Raw genomic sequence first — 18188 nt, forward strand, 5'->3', positions numbered from 1 at the left:
TCCTGGCAGAGCTGAGCCCCGAGGTTAGCGCCCTGGGCCGCGCGCAACCGGCGATGACCGCCTCATCGGCCGCACCCCTCTCACTGCCCCGTGCCGCAGGTTGCAAGGTTGGTACAGGCTGATATAAATGCCAACTTCGCGGGTCGTGAAGCTGGCGGACATCCACTCCTGGGGAGCTGTTTAAAGGGGAGGCCTGCAGCGCCCCAGGCTACCATCTCGGTTGACTCTTGGGTCGACCTGATCGTAGCAGCCCTAGTGTGGTCCGAGCCACCATCATGCATTCCGTCTTGGGTGCCGGGCTGCTGTCTCGGTCTTACGCGTCCCTGGTGGCCTCGTGGCGGCCATCAAAGGGCCATGCAGAGTGTGCAGCGGCCCTCCCCTTTAATGGAAGGGGACAGGCATTGTAGCGCATTAGCGCTATGCGGAACATCCGCACTACCGCCCCGGGAGCACCCCTTAAAGGAAACAGAGCGCCGGAGACGGCGTTCCGCTTCCTTAGAGGGCTGTAAGGCCCAATTCCATTTCGTGTGCGGGACTTCCAGGCCGGGCGATAAAAGTTCCGGCCCCGGAATGTTACCACCTCCAATCAGGGCGCAGGGCAATTTCGCCTCCTTTGGCTCTGACAATCTAAAATGCAACAGTTCTGCAGATTATCACAGAGGTAGTGACTACTATTAGCTCTTGTGACTCAATGGCAATGAATATATATTTCTTTATAAAATTATTGATTTACAGTGACTCTATTGGTTCAGTGGACACAATCCTCTTTGTCTGTGGCAGAAGTACTGCTTCAATTTTAACAGCACAAAACTCTATCAGATTTATTGTCACTACCACCATCTATATAGCTGCATTTTGCTGCCACTGATTGACAGCCAGTGCAGGTGCAGGAGTGTCAGTAGTAAAAATCAACCAACCAGGGTCATACAGATAAAATTTGAAGGAAAACTTTTTGGCACAGAGACAATGGAGCTGAAATTGGGCGGCCACTTTTGTATTCTCCCGCAATAACTCAGGTGGGAGTCCAATAGAACGGCCACAAACCCCAGGTACACTGGACAGGAGTTCCCATGGGTTTGAGTAAAGGAATAACCCCCCCTCCCCTTTGCCCCTTATTTGGGCCCCCGCATCAAAAAGGATCGATTTGATGGCAGGGACCCACTAGGATCACAGGAGACGCTTCATAATATTGGAGACCAGTGTGCCGAGGGAGATGAGGTGGGATCCAGGTCAGGATTTGGGCCTGAATGCTTATCCAGACACATTATTGCAAAGCTTGTTACTTTAGGCCCAGAAATTATGATATCCGCAATCCACCACCACAACTCTTTTAGGGAGTACAAAACAAACATTAGATCGAGTGCCCCCCGATCTGGGGGACACTCCAGACACTTATACCTGCCCTCTTTTTTTGTACTTTTTTGGGGGGGTTTTTGTGATTTTTTTGAGCAATAAAATCATAAAGTTTACAAGTGCCCCCCATAAAAGGGGAGGGGGACACTAAAAACCCCGGCAATTAAAACAAATTAAACTTTAAATCATAAAATCAAATTAAAATTTGGTTGCCGGGCGTGATGATGCACTCCAGTCCCTCCGGTGCCCACTTCTTACGGAAGGTCACGAGCGTACGGTGGACACCGCGTGCTCCATCTCTAGGGACACCCTGGCCCGGATGTAGACAAAGCCTACTGCACCTGGTATTACCAGGCAGTCTCCCACCCAAGTACTAACCAGGCCTGATTCTGCTTAGTTTCCGAGATCAGACGAGATCGCGTGTTTTCAGACTAGAGTGGCCGTAGGAAAAGATGGCACCTCCGACAGTGCAGCACTGCAGGCTTAGACTTTTGTGCTCAAGTCCCTGGAATGGGGCTTGAACCCACAACCTCCTGACTCAAAGGCAAGAGTGCTACCCACTGAGCCACAGCCTCTCACTGTGCAATCCACCACCAGACAGAAATCCTGGGGTCAGCTGATTGGCATAATGCTGGATGTCACATAATGTGCGTCCCACTAGCAATTGGGAATGTCTTGAGAGATCCTTTTAAAAAAAGGGTGGGGCTAACAAATCTAGAGTCCCCTGGATGTCAAGGGACATACAGGGTAAGATAAAGATAAAAAGGGAAGCTTATGATAGATACCAAGAACTCAATACTGCAGAAACTCTAGAGGAGTATAAGAAGTGCAGGGGTGCAATTAAAAAGATATCAGGAAAGCAAAGAGAGCTAATGAAAGAATATTGGCAAGTAAAATCAGGGAAAATCCAAAGATGTTTTATAAATACATTAAGAGCAAGAGGATAACTAGAGAGTGGGGCATATTATAGACCATAAAGGAAATGTGAGTGATTCTTAATGAATACTTTGCATCTGTTTTCACAAAAGACTTAGCAATGAGGGGGGGTGAAATATTAGACGAGATAAACATAGTAAGAGAGGAAGATTAAGGGGCTTAGCAGCTTTGTAAGTGGATAAATCTCCAAGCCCGGATGAAACGTATCCCAGGCTGTTAGGAGAAGCAAAAGAGTTAATAGCAGAGGCTCTGACCATCATTTTCCAGTCCTCTCTGGCTGCAGGTGTGGTGCCAGAGGACTGGTAATGTTATATCTTTGTTTAAAAATGGAGAAAGGGATAGACCGAGTAAGTACAGGCCAGTCAGCCTAACCTCAGTGGTGGGAAAATTATTGCAAAAAATCCTGAGGGACAGAATAAATCTTTATTTGGAAAGATACGGGTTAATCAAGGACAGTCAGCATGGATTTGTTAAATCTCAACGCCGAGAGCGAGCATGAAATCAAACACAGGCAGCGGGAAGGGCATGCGGCAAACCAGTCCCACCCACCCCTTTCCTCAACGACTATCTGTCCCACCTGTGACAGAGTTTGTGGCTCTCGAATTGGACTGTTCAGTCACCAAAGAACTCACTGAGTGTGGAGTACAATGTGGGACCTACAATCTGTCACAGGTGGGGCAGACAGTGGTTGAAGGAAAGGGTGGTTGGGGAGTCTGGGTTGATACACACTCCTTCCGCTGTCCACTCTTGGTTTCTGCTTGTTCTCGGTGATGGGACTTGAGGTGATCAGCGGCCTCCCAGATGCTCTTCCTCCACTTTGGGCAGTCTTGGGCCAGGGATTCCCAGGAGTTGGTGGGGATGTTGCACTTTGTCAAGGAGGCTTTGAGGATGTCCTTGAAGCGTTTTCTCTGCCCACCTTGGGCTCGCTTGTGGCTTTACTCATTACAGCTGGTGTGGGAACTGAACATAACAAAACTATTGTGGTTGAGTGTGCTCTTCTGAGTTTGAGGCAGCGGCACATGGCTGGGCAGAGCAGAAGGTGCTTTACTGTGCCTGTAGATATGATATTCTTGACCTGAAAGTGCTTGATGTCCGAATTAAGAAAGTGTTCCATTTCCCGGATCAGTCAACCTTCACTCTCACGACAACAAAACACAGTATTGAACAAAAAGTGTTTTAAAAAAAAATCTAAATTTCACCCAGTGTTTTTATTAAAAATACCTTTAATGAACACAAAGTGTGAAACTCATTTTAGCATTCTTGCTCATAGATGAAAATCTCTGCTGTTATCAGTGAGAAAAGAAATTAAGCTATACAGGATATCATCATCATCACAGGCAGTCCCTCAGAATTGAGGAAGACTTGCTTCCACTCCTGAAGCAAGTTCTTTGGTGGCTGAACAGTCCAATACGAGAGCCACAAACTCTGTCACAGGTGGGACACACTGAGGGAAGAGGTGGGTAGGACAGGTTTGCCACATGCCCTTTCCGCTGCCTGTGTTTGATTTCTGCACGCTCTCGGCGTTGAGATTCGAAGTGCTCAGTGCCCTCCTGGATGCACTTGCTCCATTTAGGGATAGCATTGCTAATCAGTGCCATTAACCAGTGCTGTCATGATGGTGGAGCTCCTCTGGTAAACACTTTGTACTGGTCACTTGTTGCTTTTTTTAAAGATGTGCTTCCCCAAATGTATAGCCAGACAACAAAAGTTTTCAATTATTTATTATAAAAATGATTAGACACTCGCCAAACAAAGTGCTGCATTAGTGCCTCCAAATCCAAATGAATTAGTCAGTGCAATACGTCTTTTTGATGTTTTCCACTCTTGAGCTGTAATAGGTACATAATTCAAATCAAAATCAGAGTCTGTCTTGTCAAGATTCACAGTAGGAGGCAAGATCGCATGAAAGCAAGCCAGTGCTGTGAATGCAGTTTCTATGGCTCCAGCTGCCCCCAGGAGGTGACCAGTAGCTCCTTTAGTGGAAGATACAGCAAGGGAGTGTGAATGTTCTTTAAACAATCTCTTGATGGCTTGGTTCTCAGCTGCATCCCCTAGTGGTGTGGATGTGGCATGTGCATTAATGTATGTAACATCCTCTGGTACTACTCCAGCATCATTCATTGCAGCAGCCATACACCTGTGAAAAATCACACAGATAACGCAAAATTATATTTACATAAGTCTCAACTAGATTAAACAAAAACATTAACTTACAAAGAAATGCATGCAATGGTATGCGAGTGATAAAGGCTCACTATTGAAATGCTAATCTGTTTTTATCTCTCTAAGATGCTGTTGGACCTGCTGTGCTTTCCGAAGTGTTGCTTTTTATTCATCATTTATTCCACTGTATTGTAGGAAACAAAATGTGGCACTAGTCACTGTACTGCACTTTAATGCCCCCTTAAAATTGTATTGTGTTAGTTTAATTGGTAAAGGATTTTATAAACCAGCTGTTACTGACTGCTCACGCCCAGCACAAAGGGCCACTCCTATTGGCAAGCCCTTGGTTCCCACAAACCAGTATCCCACAATGTAGTATGTCAAGGGTGAGCAATCAATCTCTTACACTACTGATAAATGGAAATAATGCACGATGCCTCATAATCTCTTTGACAGACAAATAACAATCTGCCAGAGTGGGAATCTCAGGCTATAAGCTATAAAGTAAAACTAAATAGCAAGAGCAACAATAGTTTTAAAAATCCTTCCATGGCCTCATCCCTCCCCACAACTCTCTGAGATATCTGTGCTCCTCCAATTCTGGCCTATTGAGAATCCCTGATTTTAATCACTCCATCATTGGCGGCCATGCCTTCAGCTGCCGAGGCCCCAAGCTCTGGAATTCCCTCTCCAAACCTCTCTTTCCTATTTTAAGATGCTCCTTAAAATCTACCTCTTTGACTAAGCATCTGACCTAATATCCCATTATGCAGCTCTGTGGCAAATTTTGATTGACAACACTCCTGTGAAGCGTCTTCCAATGTTTTACTGCATTAAAGGCACTTTATAAATGCAAGTTGCAGTTGTTGTAGATATCTCAAAATTTTGAACACATCTGTGATAAAAGGCTTACATGTGAACTGGGATAATCATGGAGCATTCCCTGCCTCAGCTCTTTCAACTGCCTGGTGAAGCAGTTTCATTAAAGAAGCCCTGATATGGGGCCCCAATTAAACCACCTTGAAGATCAAAAGTGTGACTTTCACAATTAGATACAGCTTTCAATCACAATAGGAATCAAAGGCACTTGATAAGATTTGCTTGATGTATTGTTTATGCCTCTACAACACGTCTAATGCAATAGGTGGCTGTCTCTCACACAAACCACCACTACCTCCCACCCTCGTGGTTAGCTCTCACAACTATTCATATTTACAATCTGTTAATCAATACGAACTGTCTCCAACTGAACTTTGTATGTAACACTAGTTAAAAGTCCACCTCGGCAGAGGTGATTAATCTTCCTCTGAACTGGCAGTCTGCTTGTTCATATACATAAACAGGCTGATTTTCAACAAGCAGTAACCAATTTTAAACGCTCACCAGCTACCAAAAGCTCACATTATAAAGAGAGAGCTTTATGCAGTGACCATTTAACATCAGTTGGAATCAAGGTTACTGAATCAGACTTGAGCCCATCTGGACAATTTGCTTGTTTGATAAATGTTACAATTTCAGACAGGATGGCTCCATATAACAGGGAGACTAAACTCCAATAATATAACCACTCCTTTCCAAATATTAATCCTGAGCTCTTTTCTTACGACTGAACTTTTTCAGCTATTTCCAAATTCTCCAATTCTCTGTGCTCATTTACTTAGGTTACCTCAATAAAAGGTGATGCAGAACTCAAGGAAGTGAAGAACTTAGGCTTTTTTTTCCTGCTCAAACAGATTCCCGGCAAAGGCAGATGGTGCTGCGCTGCACCAATTAATTACTAACAACAGCTAGATCAAAATCTAGTGAGGAATGGAATTGAAGATTATAAATATAATGAGGGTGAATTTTCAGAGATTCTCCCACTTAGAGCAACCACGAAAACCCCAGAAAAAGATGTAAATTGTATTTATGCCACTTTTCTAGGGATTCCCTGGCTTTTCTACCAGAAGATTGAGAACCAGTGTGGAAATTCATCCCCAATGTGCATAAATTACATCCCCTCAAACTCAAAGGCCTTGAATTTATACTGTGTAAATCATCATCATCATAGGCAGTCCCTCGGAATCGAGGAAGACTTGCTTCCACTCTTAGCATGAGTTCTTAGGTGGCTGTACAGTCCAATACAAGAACCAGTCTCTGTCACAGGTGGGACAGACAGTGATTGAGGGGAAGGGTGGGCAGGGAGCCTGGTTTCCCGCACGCTCCTTCCGCTACCTGTGCTTGATTTCTGCATGCTCTCGGCGACGATACTCGGGGAGCTCAGCACCCTCCCGGATGCACTTCCTCCACTTAGGGCGGTCTTTGGCAGGGACGTCGCACTTTATCAGGGAGGCTTTGAGGGTGTCCTCGTAACGTTTCCTCTGCCCACCTTTGGTTCATTTGCCGTGGACGAGTTCCAAGTAGAGCGCTTGCTTTGGGACTCTCGTGTCCGGCATGCGAACTATGTGGCCTGCCCATCGGAGCTGATATAAAGTGTGATCAGTGCTTCAATGCTGGGGATGTTGGCCTGGACCAGGACGCTAATGTTGGTGGGCCTGTCCTCCCAGGGAATTTGTAGGATCTTGCGGCGACATCGCTGGTGGTATTTCTCCAGTGACTCGAGGTGTCTACGGTACACGGTCCACGTCTCGGAGCCATACAGGAGAGTGGCTATTACTACAGCCCTGTAGACCATGAGCTTGGTGACGGTTTTGAGGGCCTGGTCTTCAAACACTCTTTTCCTCAGGCGGCCAAAAGCTGCACTGGAGGCGGTGTTGGATCTCGTCGTCAATGCCTGCTCTTGTTGATAGGAGGCTTCCGAGATAAGGGAAATGGTCCACATTGTCCAAGGCCGTGCCGTGAATCTTGACGTCTTGGGGGCAATGCTGTGCGGCGAGGACAGGACCTTTGTCTTACTGATGTTTAGCGCAAAGCCCAGGCTTTCATACGCCTCTGTAAATACGTTGACTATGTCCTGGAGTTCAGCTCGTCTGTGCGCACAGACGCAGGTGTCGTCCGCGTACTGTAGCTTGATGACAGAGGTTGGAGTGGTCTTGGACCTGGCCTGGAGACGGCGAAGGTTAAACAGCTTCCCACTGGTTCTGTAGTTTAGTTCCACTCCAGCGGGGAGCTTGTCAACTGTGAGATGGAGTATGGCAGCGAGGAAGATTGAGAAGAGGGTTGGGGCGATGACGCAGCTCTGCTTGACCCCAGTCCGGACGTGGATTGGGTCTGTGATGGATTCGTTGGTATGCTTAATGGGCTCGAATTCCATCACCTGCTATTTTAATTGAGGTCATATTATAATAGGTTAGTGCCTGCTAACATAGTTAAAGGAATTTAATACAAACATATTAAAAATTTATACATCAATCTTCTCAGTGTATTCTCAAAAACAAAATTCTTTCATTAACAGCTTTATTACTTGAATGAAGTCATTGGGAGCACAGGAGGAAACCTGTGGTCCAGTCGATCAACACCACCTCTCACTTGCCATGAACAACTGGCGCTCCCAATTATTGGGGTGAAGGCCTTGGGAATAGAGGATTTGGAGCAGCCCAACAAGGTAAATGTCCTCTTCAAATTCATCTTCTTGCTAGCCCTTCAAATTCAAGCAGTGAGTCACACACAGGGAAATTTGCCCATGCAACATAGCATTATACTATGGATGTTGGGAATCCAAAATTAAAAACAGAGAATGCTGGAATGTTTTAGGTCGATGATGCTTGTGCTGGTTGAGTACCTCTGCCAGATTTTCTGTTCCAGGGACAAGAGTCTTACACGGCTCCAGGATTTTGAAGCTTGATACAATTGAAATATTGGTTCTCATATGCAGGCACTCAGCTTTAAATACACACATCCCTTTAATTTGGATAGCCAAAAATTCCGCTTGCTGCAAAGGGGTGGGTCCCTGCACAGGGCAACGCTGATCAGATAGCTAAGCATAATTATTCTAATGCCGTGCAAATTAGAGCACTCTATGCACTTCTACATTAGGGCAGATTGGACAGGTTTTTGTATCAGGAGTGCAATTTCAGGCCGTTGATGCCTGCAACTTTTGAATTAGTTAAATTATTGGAGTTGATTGTAACCCCCTTCACGTGGAAACAGTGGGCCCAAGTTTCCACATGATTCGCGCCTGATTTTTAGGAGCAACTGGTGGAGAACGGACTATTTTAGAAATCGCAATTCTCCACATTTTTTTTTCTGCAGTTCTAGTCAGGTAGAACAGTTCTAGTTTAGAACAGAATTTTTTCTTGAAAAGGGGCCGTGTCCGGCCACTGACGCCTGATTTGAAAGTTTCTACAGTGAAAATGTACTCCAAATTAAAGTAGAATGGAGCCAGTGAAGATTTTTGTAGAACTGAAAAAACCTGTTCGACACATTAAAAAAAATCAGGCGCAGGTTACAAATTAGTCGTCCAGAACGAGGTGGGGGGGGAGGGGGGGGGGGGAAGGGAACTCATTAAATTCGACAATAAATCCTTATTTATACTTCTACAAATAAATCCAACCTGTATAAACATTTATAAGCCAAGAAAAGATTAAATAAACCATCTTCCTACCTGTGTGAAAGTGCTTCAGCCAGGGAGAATTCTGCAGCCGTTCGTGCCGCTGAGCGGGAGAGGGGGGGGGGAGAAAGCCATTCGTGTCGCTGAGCGGGAGGGGGGGAGAGAGAGAGAGAGAGAGAGAGGGAGGGAGGGAGGGAGGGAGAGAGGGAGGGAGGGAGGGAGGGAGGGAGGGAGGGAGGGAGGGAGGGAGGGAGGGAGGGAGAGAGAGAGAGAGAGAGAGAGGGAGAGAGAGAGGGAGAGAGAGAGAGAGGGAGAGAGAGAGAGAGAGAGGGAGGGAGAGGGGGGAGAGGGAGAGGGGGGAGGGAGAGGGGGGAGGGAGAGAGAGAGAGCAGGGGGGGAGGGGGGGGAGCAGGTCTCGGGTCGGGGTGGGGGGGGAGCGGGTCTCGGGTCGGGGCGGGGGGCGGGGAGAGCGGGTCTCGGGGCGGGGCGGGGGAGCGGGTGTCGGGTGGGGTCGGGGGGGGGGGAGCGGGTGTCGGGTTGGGGCGGGGGGAGCGGGTCTCGGGTCGGGGCGGGGGGCGGGGAGAGCGGGTCTCGGGTCGGGGCGGGGGGGAGCGGGTGTCGGGTGGGGGGAGCGGGTGTCGGGTCGGGGCGGGGGGGAGCGGGTGTCGGGTGGGGTCGGGGGGGGGAGCGGGTGTCGGGTTGGGGCGGGGGGGAGCGGGTGTCGGGTCGGGGCGGGGGGGAGCGGGTGTCGGGTTGGGGCGGGGGGGAGCGGGTGTCGGGTTGGGGCGGGGGGGAGCGGGTGTCGGGTCGGGGCGGGGGAGCGGGTGTCGGGTCGGGGCGGGGGGGAGCGGGTGTCGGGTCGGGGCGGGGGGGAGCGGGTGTCGGGTCGGGGCGGGGGGGAGCGGGTGTCGGGTGGGGGCGGGGGGGAGCGGGTGTCGGGTCGGGGCGGGGGGGAGCGGGTGTCGGGTCGGGGCGGGGGGGAGCGGGTGTCGGGTGGGGTCGGGGAGCGGGTGTCGGGTCGGGGCGGGGGGGAGCGGGTGTCGGGTCGGGGCGGGGGGGAGCGGGTGTCGGGTCGGGGGGGGGGAGCGGGTGTCGGGTCGGGGCGGGGGGGAGCGGGTGTCGGGTCGGGGCGGGGGGGAGCGGGTGTCGGGTCGGGGGGGGGGAGCGGGTGTCGGGTGGGGTCGGGGGGGGGGGAGCGGGTGTCGGGTCGGGGGGGGGGAGCGGGTGTCGGGTCGGGGCGGGGGGGAGCGGGTGTCGGGTCGGGGCGGGGGAGCAGGTGTCGGGTCGGGGCGGGGGGGAGCGGGTGTCGGGTGGGGGGGAGCGGGTGTCGGGTTGGGGCGGGGGGGAGCGGGTGTCGGGTCGGGGCGGGGGGGAGCGGGTGTCGGGTGGGGTCGGGGGGGGGGAGCGGGTGTTGGGTGGGGTCGGGGGGAGCGGGTGTCGGGTCGGGGCGGGGGGGAGCGGGTGTCGGGTCGGGGCGGGGGGGAGCGGGTGTCGGGTCGGGTCGGGGGGGAGCGGGTGTCGGGTCGGGGCGGGGGGGGGGAGCGGGTGTCGGGTGGGGTCGGGGGGGGAGAGCGGGTGTCGGGTGGGGTCGGGGGGGGGGAGCGGGTGTCGGGTCGGGGGGGGGAGCGGGTGTCGGGTTGGGGCGGGGGGGAGCGGGTGTCGGGTGGGGTCGGGGGGGGGGGAGCGGGTGTCGGGTCGGGGCGGGGGGGAGCGGGTGTCGGGTCGGGGCGGGGGGAGCGGGTGTCGGGTCGGGGGGGGCGAGCGGGTGTCGGGTCGGGGCGGGGGGGAGCGGGTGTCGGGTGGGGTCGGGGGGGGGGAGCGGGTGTCGGGTTGGGGCGGGAGCAGCGGGTGTCGGGTTGGGGCGGGGGGGAGCGGGTGTCGGGTCGGGGCGGGGGAGCAGGTGTCGGGTCTCGGGAGCGGGTGTCGGGTCGGGGCGGGGGGGAGCGGGTGTCGGGTCGGGGCGGGGGGGAGCGGGTGTCGGGTCGGGGCGGGGGGGAGCGGGTGTCGGGTGGGGTCGGGGGGGGGGAGCGGGTGTCGGGTTGGGGGGGGGGAGCAGGTGTCGGGTCGGGGCGGGGGGGAGCGGGTGTCGGGTGGGGTCGGGGGGGGGGAGCGGGTGTCGGGTCGGGGGGGGGGAGCGGGTGTCGGGTCGGGGCGGGGGGGAGCGGGTGTCGGGTCGGGGCGGGGGGGAGCGGGTGTCGGGTCGGGGCGGGGGGGAGCGGGTGTCGGGTCGGGGGGGGCGAGCGGGTGTCGGGTCGGGGCGGGGGGGAGCGGGTGTCGGGTGGGGTCGGGGGGGGGGAGCGGGTGTCGGGTTGGGGCGGGAGCAGCGGGTGTCGGGTTGGGGCGGGGGGGAGCGGGTGTCGGGTCGGGGCGGGGGAGCAGGTGTCGGGTCTCGGGAGCGGGTGTCGGGTCGGGGCGGGGGGGAGCGGGTGTCGGGTCGGGGCGGGGGGGAGCGGGTGTCGGGTTGGGGCGGGGGGGAGCGGGTGTCGGGTTGGGGCGGGGGGGAGCGGGTGTCGGGTCGGGGCGGGGGAGCAGGTGTCGGGTCTCGGGAGCGGGTGTCGGGTCGGGGCGGGGGGGAGCGGGTGTCGGGTCGGGGCGGGGGGGAGCGGGTGTCGGGTGGGGTCGGGGGGGGGGAGCGGGTGTCGGGTTGGGGGGGGGGAGCAGGTGTCGGGTCGGGGCGGGGGGGAGCGGGTGTCGGGTGGGGTCGGGGGGGGGGAGCGGGTGTCGGGTCGGGGGGGGGGAGCGGGTGTCGGGTCGGGGCGGGGGGGAGCGGGTGTCGGGTCGGGGCGGGGGGGAGCGGGTGTCGGGTCGGGGGGGGCGAGCGGGTGTCGGGTCGGGGCGGGGGGGAGCGGGTGTCGGGTGGGGTCGGGGGGGGGGAGCGGGTGTCGGGTTGGGGCGGGAGCAGCGGGTGTCGGGTCGGGGCGGGGGGGAGCGGGTGTCGGGTCGGGGCGGGGGAGCAGGTGTCGGGTCTCGGGAGCGGGTGTCGGGTCGGGGCGGGGGGGAGCGGGTGTCGGGTCGGGGCGGGGGCAGCGGGTGTCGGGTCGGGTCTGGTCAGCGGGGGGGGGAGCGGGTGTCGGGTCTTGTTGGGGGCGGGGAGCAGGAGCTGGCCGTGGGAGGAGCCTTATTCACGCAGCCCCAGTGAGGCCATTCAGCCAGGGCTAGGGGCTGCGTGCTTCGGGCCCCTCCCACACAGTTCGGTGCCTGGAGCTACTGCACTTGCGTGCCGACTGTATGTGCAGAGGTCCCGGCACTGTTTTCAGCGCCGGGACCTGGCTCCGCCCCCCCACAGCTCGTGCTGGCTGCGCTGAGGGCCAGAGGACCTACAGGTAGGTGGAGAATACCGAGGATTTTTTTAGGCGCCGTTTTAGGCGCGGAAAACGGGCGCCCAGCTCGGAGGAAACTTGGGGCCCAGTATGTGGAGGGTTTAAAACCAGTCAAGTCTGGTTACCAGCCCCACCATTCCGCTACAGTCAAGTGGAAGCCTAATTAAAATGTAAAAGTCACAGCCCGATGATCTCACGTTGCTACAATCCTATTTTTACTGCAACTTGCAGGGGCGCACCTCCTGGTGGCACAAATTCCAGAAGAGGTCATGTTAAATTTTATTTTTTGCTTTTTGTGTGGATTCCTTGGGGACCTAGAGGTGCACTCCTGACTGAGAGGCAAGGGTGCTACCAACTGAGCCACTGGCTGTAAATAGAGATCCAAATCTCAGATGTGGACTCACAAGATAGATAAAGATGAGGAAGGCAATGTGGCCCATCTTAATTTGTCTACCTGGAAAGATCCTACAGTTACCCTTCATGGCGCCCAACTGTTTTAAAAAAATGATTTCAGCACTTTTGCCTCTATTACCCAATCCAGAAGTCCTTTCCACCAGTTGATTGCTCCTTGTGTGAACAACTTCCTGACATTAATCCTAAATTCCTTTTTGCAGCTTTGAACCTGGGTCCACTTTACTTATTATCATGGATTAGTTTGAAGTAATGTTCTTCATTCACCGTTTCTAAATCATTTACTATCTTATGTACTTCTATATGATCATCGTTTCAAGATTGAAAAGCCCAGATTTCTCCAGTCTTTCCCCATAATGCAATCCTCTGAAGCTATCCTGGAGGACCGAACTGGAAAACCCCAAACTTGAGTTTCTGTCATCCCACGCTGCAGTTACAGCATGTGAGCAGAATCCCAACAGAAATTTACATCCCATATTTAGGGCCACCGATTCAAAGTAATTGAGTAAATCAAATTCTGTTTTTATTATATGGATTCTGGGATTTTTACCAGTATGTTGGGAATCAATTTCCACAATTCTGTCCATAAATCAATCACTTTGATTCATATCCCTATGCCCTAAACCCTCTGGTGAGGAATTTCGAGGGGAATTTCAAATCTCCAGTTTCCAAACTTCCCATTTGGTACCTCTAGTCCCAATCGTGATAAATGTGCTCATATCCTTAATCAGAACACCCAAATTTACCTAAATGCTCCATCTCCTCCAGTGCAGGGAGCGGTTATATGACTGGCATCTCCAGAGAGTCCATAACCTAGTATTTCTGCATAGATTCGTGCTCCTCTCTCTACAGCATGTTCATATTCCTCCAGTAGCAGCACTGATGCACCCTCACCCATTACAAACCCGTCTCTGTCAGGGTGGAATGGACGTGAAGCCAGTTTGGGGGTGGAATTGCAGCTGGTGCAGAGAGCACGTGCTCTTGCAAAGCCTGCGATAGATAAGGGGTTGACAGAAGCCTCGGTTCCACCTGCCAGCATCAATTCTGCGTCTCCATGGAGGATAAATCTTGAAGCATCTCCGATAGCGTGCGTTCCTGTGGTGCATGCAGTCGATATTGCATGATTTGGGCCTTTAAGTTTATATTTAATACTGATCTGTCCAGCTGCCATATTGGGAAGAATCTTGGGAACAAAAAAGGGACTCACTTTTTTATAACCTTTTGTTGCAAATATCACAGCAGTGTTGCTAATTTCATCAAGTGGGACCATACCCATACCAATAGCAACTCCAGTGGTTATCTGGTCCTTTTCAGACTGTGGGTGCCACTCGGAATCTTTGAGTGCAAGATCTGCTGCTCCTATTGCCATTATTGTAGCACCCGACATCGACTTTGCTTCAGATTTTGAAACAAAATTTCCTTCATTGAACTCTCCCTCCTGATCGCCACGAGGCACACAGGCAGCTACTTTACAAGGCAAGTCTCTGTATTTTGATGCATCTAAAGATATAACACCACTCTCTCCTTTCAGAATTCGGTTCCACGTGAGCTGAGTGCCGACTCCAAGTGGAGACACTAAGCCAATCCCAGTAATGACAACTCGCCTTTGACATTTTGGAAGGGTTGTGCTGGTGAAACATCTTGTGTTCAGTTCTGAACTTATATATTTGAGGTTGAACAGTCGATACTTTAAAATCTTCATGAGCAGCTGCTTCCTTTGTGGCAACATTTTACCATATCTTCACTACTTTAGAAAGAAAATGCACTTGGTTTCACCTGAACTGTAACAGTGCACAGAAAAATTCCAAAACACACCTGCAAGAGGTAAACAGATATTCTTTATGAAAAGGTGGCTTTCAAATCTTTGTATTACAGTTACAACGTCTCGAATCCGGAATTCTAAAAAACAGAATTGTCCGAAAACCGGACTGTGAAGATTGCAAGCGTCGTTGTCCGGAATCCGGAAATATTTCCCGAAAACTTGACTTTTAAGCTTTACATAACATTTTCAAACATAAATCCAAAGTTGCCGGATTCGGGCCGTCGGATTTATTGCTCCGAAATCTGGAAATACACAAAGGTCAGCTCAAGGATTTCTGGATTAGGGACGTCAGATTGTCTCCGAAATCCGGAAATACACGAAAATCATCCATGAGGTTGCCGGATTCGGGACTTCGGATTTCTTCTCCGAAATCCAAAAAAACCCGAAAACCGGAATGGCCTTGGTTCTGAGGTTTTGGGACGTTGTACCTATGTAACTTTTCTCGAGCCCAAAATGCATACTCAAAGCAATAATGTTTTACTACAAAAAAACTCACAATATGGCCATTCATTCTATTTTAAACTGTGATTTAACACTAAAAAGAGGCCTCAAATAAGCTATTGTCCAAAATTGAAAGTAAAAACAATCTAACTTCTGATTGCTCTGCATTTATATTGCTGTTTACTTTTCATTCAACTCTAAATTTCTCAAGATCTGTGTATCACCATTCCCAGAAAAAATAGTCCCAGAAAAAACTGTCCTGCTGAGGACTCCCGCAATACTGCTTTAGAGCCAACTACGTGGAGATAGACAAGCAGCCTTGCAACTTATCTTTCGATTTTGCCTTCATTATGTGCACTCAGCACTTTGATCTCTACTCAGCACCCCATCCGGACATAATCATGCTACATAGCGGATCAAAGGTGTGACATTGTGACCTATTATTCCATGACACAATGCACAACGTGCTACGCTACTGACCTTAGATTTAGTATAAAACTCTCATGTATTGTTACAACGTGCCTGTATCAGATCCATATTGTGCCATTATTAATGCAAGTCATTCGGAATAATCCTTCTATTGCTCCTGACAAGATGAAATCCTTTGTTGTAAACACAAAAAACATACTTTCAGCCAGTCCTCCTGCTTCTGTTTTCCTTTTCAATTAATCACTATCGCTGAACTTAGAGCAATGTATAAACTTATTTTCAGATTAAACATGTCAATGAGTTCTAATACTATCAATATAATATTGATTTTAAAACTTTATTAATTAATTTCTTCAATAAATATATTGTTAAAATCTAATTTTAGAAGGAAGGGACTAGTACTGTTCAATATTCCTATTTCAGTATTTCCTTCTCCTGGGCAACATCAATTGTGGCTGATGTACTTCCATGCCTCTTAGCATCTCATGCTTGACAGATCACTAGGTGGTGTGCAACAGTTATGACTCTCCCCTTAATGTTTCTTCTCTTCAAGCAAACCGGCCAAATTTGGGAACTGAGCAGAGTTGGGACTGAACCTCTGTCTCAATCTCCTCAGCCAAATATTCTTTAATTCCCTGCTTGAATTCCTGCTGCCTGGCAAAAGTCGCCAAGATCACCCTAGCCAATATCACGAATAACCTTCTCTATGACTGCAGTGTGTTATTGTCTTTGGATTCTCCATAGCGTTCGATACTGTTGGCCCTGACCTCCTCCTCAATCACCTATCCTCCACTGTTAAGCTCCGAGAGACTGCATGTGGACAATTCAATGAATAAATGCATCATGTTATTGCAAAATATATAGTTATTTTGATGTTTAATATTTTGTTTAATATTTTTGAAGCAATCTTCAGGTACAGCAGGTTTAGAGATGGAAATTTGACTCGGGGCATAGGCATAATTCAGTCACCATTTTAAAACCAAACATCATGTCTTTATTGGGGTTCCCCAAGGATCTATCCTTGGCCCCCTCCTATTTCTCATCTATATGCTGCCCTTGGCAATATCATCTGAAAAAACAGCGTCTGTTTCCACATGTATGCTGACGACACCCAGCTCTACCTCACCACCACTTCGCTCCAGTATCTAAATTGACACACAGCTTGTACAACTGGATGAGCAGAAATTTTCTCCAATTAAATATTGGGAAGACCAAAGCCATTGTCTTCGGGCCCCACCACAACTCCGTTCCCTAGTCACCGACTCCATCCCCCTCCCTAGCATCTGTCGGAGGCTGAACCAGACTGTTCACAACCTTGGTGTCATATGAGCGTCCAACCACATATCCGTGGCATAACCAGCTCTGTAACATTGCCTGTCTCTGCCCGTGCCTCAGCTCATCTGCTGCTGAAACCTCATCCACGTCTTTGTTATCTCTAGACTTGACTATTCCAACCCACTCCTGGCTAGCCTCCCACATTCTACCCTACATAAATTGAGGTCATCCAAAACTCATCTGCCTGTGTCCTAACTTGCACTAAGTTCCGTTCACACATCACTCCTGTGCTTGCTGACTTACACTGGCTCCTGGTTAAGCAACACTTCGATTTCAAAATTCTCATCCTTGTTTTCAAATCCCTCCATGACCTCGCCCCTCCCTATCTCTGTAATCTCCTTCCACGCCACAACCCCCCTCCTCGAGATATCTGCACTCCTCAAATTCTGCCGTCTTGAGCATCCCTGATGATAATCGCTCAATCGTCGATGACTGTGCCTTCAGCTGCCTAGGCCCTAAGCTCTGGAACTCACTCCCTAAACCTCTCTTTCCTTCTTTAAAACGCTCTTTGAAACCTACATCTTTGAACAAGGTCATCTGCCCTCATTTCTTATGTGGCTCGGTGTCAATTTTTTTGTTTTATAACACTCCTTTGAAGTGCCTTGGGACGTATATACATTAAAAGCGCTATATAAATACAAGTTGTTATTTATTTTGTATAATAATTGTGAAACAGAGAAGTAGGATTGGTTGCAACAGAGATGTTTCTCTGACATACAGGCTGGGGAGTTAGGAGCTGGAAAACAGAGGTGCTACAGTGCCACTATTGCAGGGAGGTTGTAATTACAATGCGACACATTTACAAAGGCAATTTCTATTATAAATGTGGACAAAGGAATTTATAATGTAAAGTTTACACAGGAAGTAATGTTTTATATACAAGAAGTATACTTAGGCGTAACATTTTAATATATTATAGGTATAGCTATCATGCAGAATAGTTCTTTAAGGTTCGTCCTGATTGTAGAATTAGTTAAATAACATTTAATGAACTGTATGTGAATTTATACATTAAGAAATTACCCTTACAGAAAATTGTCCAATTGGTCACTACAGGCTGACATTAAGAATACGGTCTTTACTATTTCACTTTAATTGTGTTTCCTGTAAGGGAAATTATACGGACTCGTTATAAATGTTGTCAACCTCAAAGCAATACCGGAAAACATATTGAAACTTGCTCAAATCAAGTTGACTGAAGAATAGGGATGGAAAAGTGTTGGATAGGGATTGGATTTAGTAAATGAAATACATAAAATTAATTTTGTCTTATAACACTCCTGTGAAGCACCTTGGGACGTGTTAGTACGTTAAAGGCGCTATATAAATACTTGTTGCGGAGGAGGAGGAACTGTCCTTTCATATGAGATATAATCACAGCGGAGAGGAGCTTACCGGATAGCAGTCTGTGTGGGCTCGGCTGCCCAAGGCCCAGGCTGTGTGGGACAAGCCCATCATTCCCAGCTACCCGTGACCTCACCGAGTGGGC

General features: G+C 50.3%; 1 protein-coding gene and 1 pseudogene across 2 annotated transcripts; both read right to left on the reverse strand.

Moving 5' to 3' along the window:
- Nucleotides 1-1682: 1682 nt before the first annotated feature.
- LOC139264838 (5S ribosomal RNA) lies at nucleotides 1683-1801 on the reverse strand (annotated as a pseudogene).
- Nucleotides 1802-3994: 2193 nt separating this feature from the next.
- On the reverse strand, nucleotides 3995-18178 carry oxsm (3-oxoacyl-ACP synthase, mitochondrial). Of its 2 annotated transcripts, XM_070880883.1 has the most exons (4): nucleotides 18095-18178; nucleotides 15416-15537; nucleotides 13419-14487; nucleotides 3995-4426 (listed from the first exon to the last, which is right to left on the reverse strand). In XM_070880883.1, the coding sequence occupies exons 3-4, from the start codon at nucleotides 14399-14401 to the stop codon at nucleotides 4024-4026; spliced, it is 1386 nt and encodes a 461-aa protein (XP_070736984.1). In that variant the 5' UTR covers nucleotides 14402-14487; nucleotides 15416-15537; nucleotides 18095-18178; the 3' UTR covers nucleotides 3995-4023. The 2 variants fall into 2 exon arrangements, with proteins under 2 accessions (XP_070736984.1, XP_070736983.1); XM_070880882.1 differs by lacking the exon at nucleotides 15416-15537.
- Between the last annotated feature and the right edge of the window lie 10 nt (nucleotides 18179-18188).

This window comes from Pristiophorus japonicus, chromosome 5 (assembly GCF_044704955.1).
Source record: "Pristiophorus japonicus isolate sPriJap1 chromosome 5, sPriJap1.hap1, whole genome shotgun sequence".
NCBI classification, from domain to species: Eukaryota; Metazoa; Chordata; class Chondrichthyes; family Pristiophoridae; genus Pristiophorus; species Pristiophorus japonicus.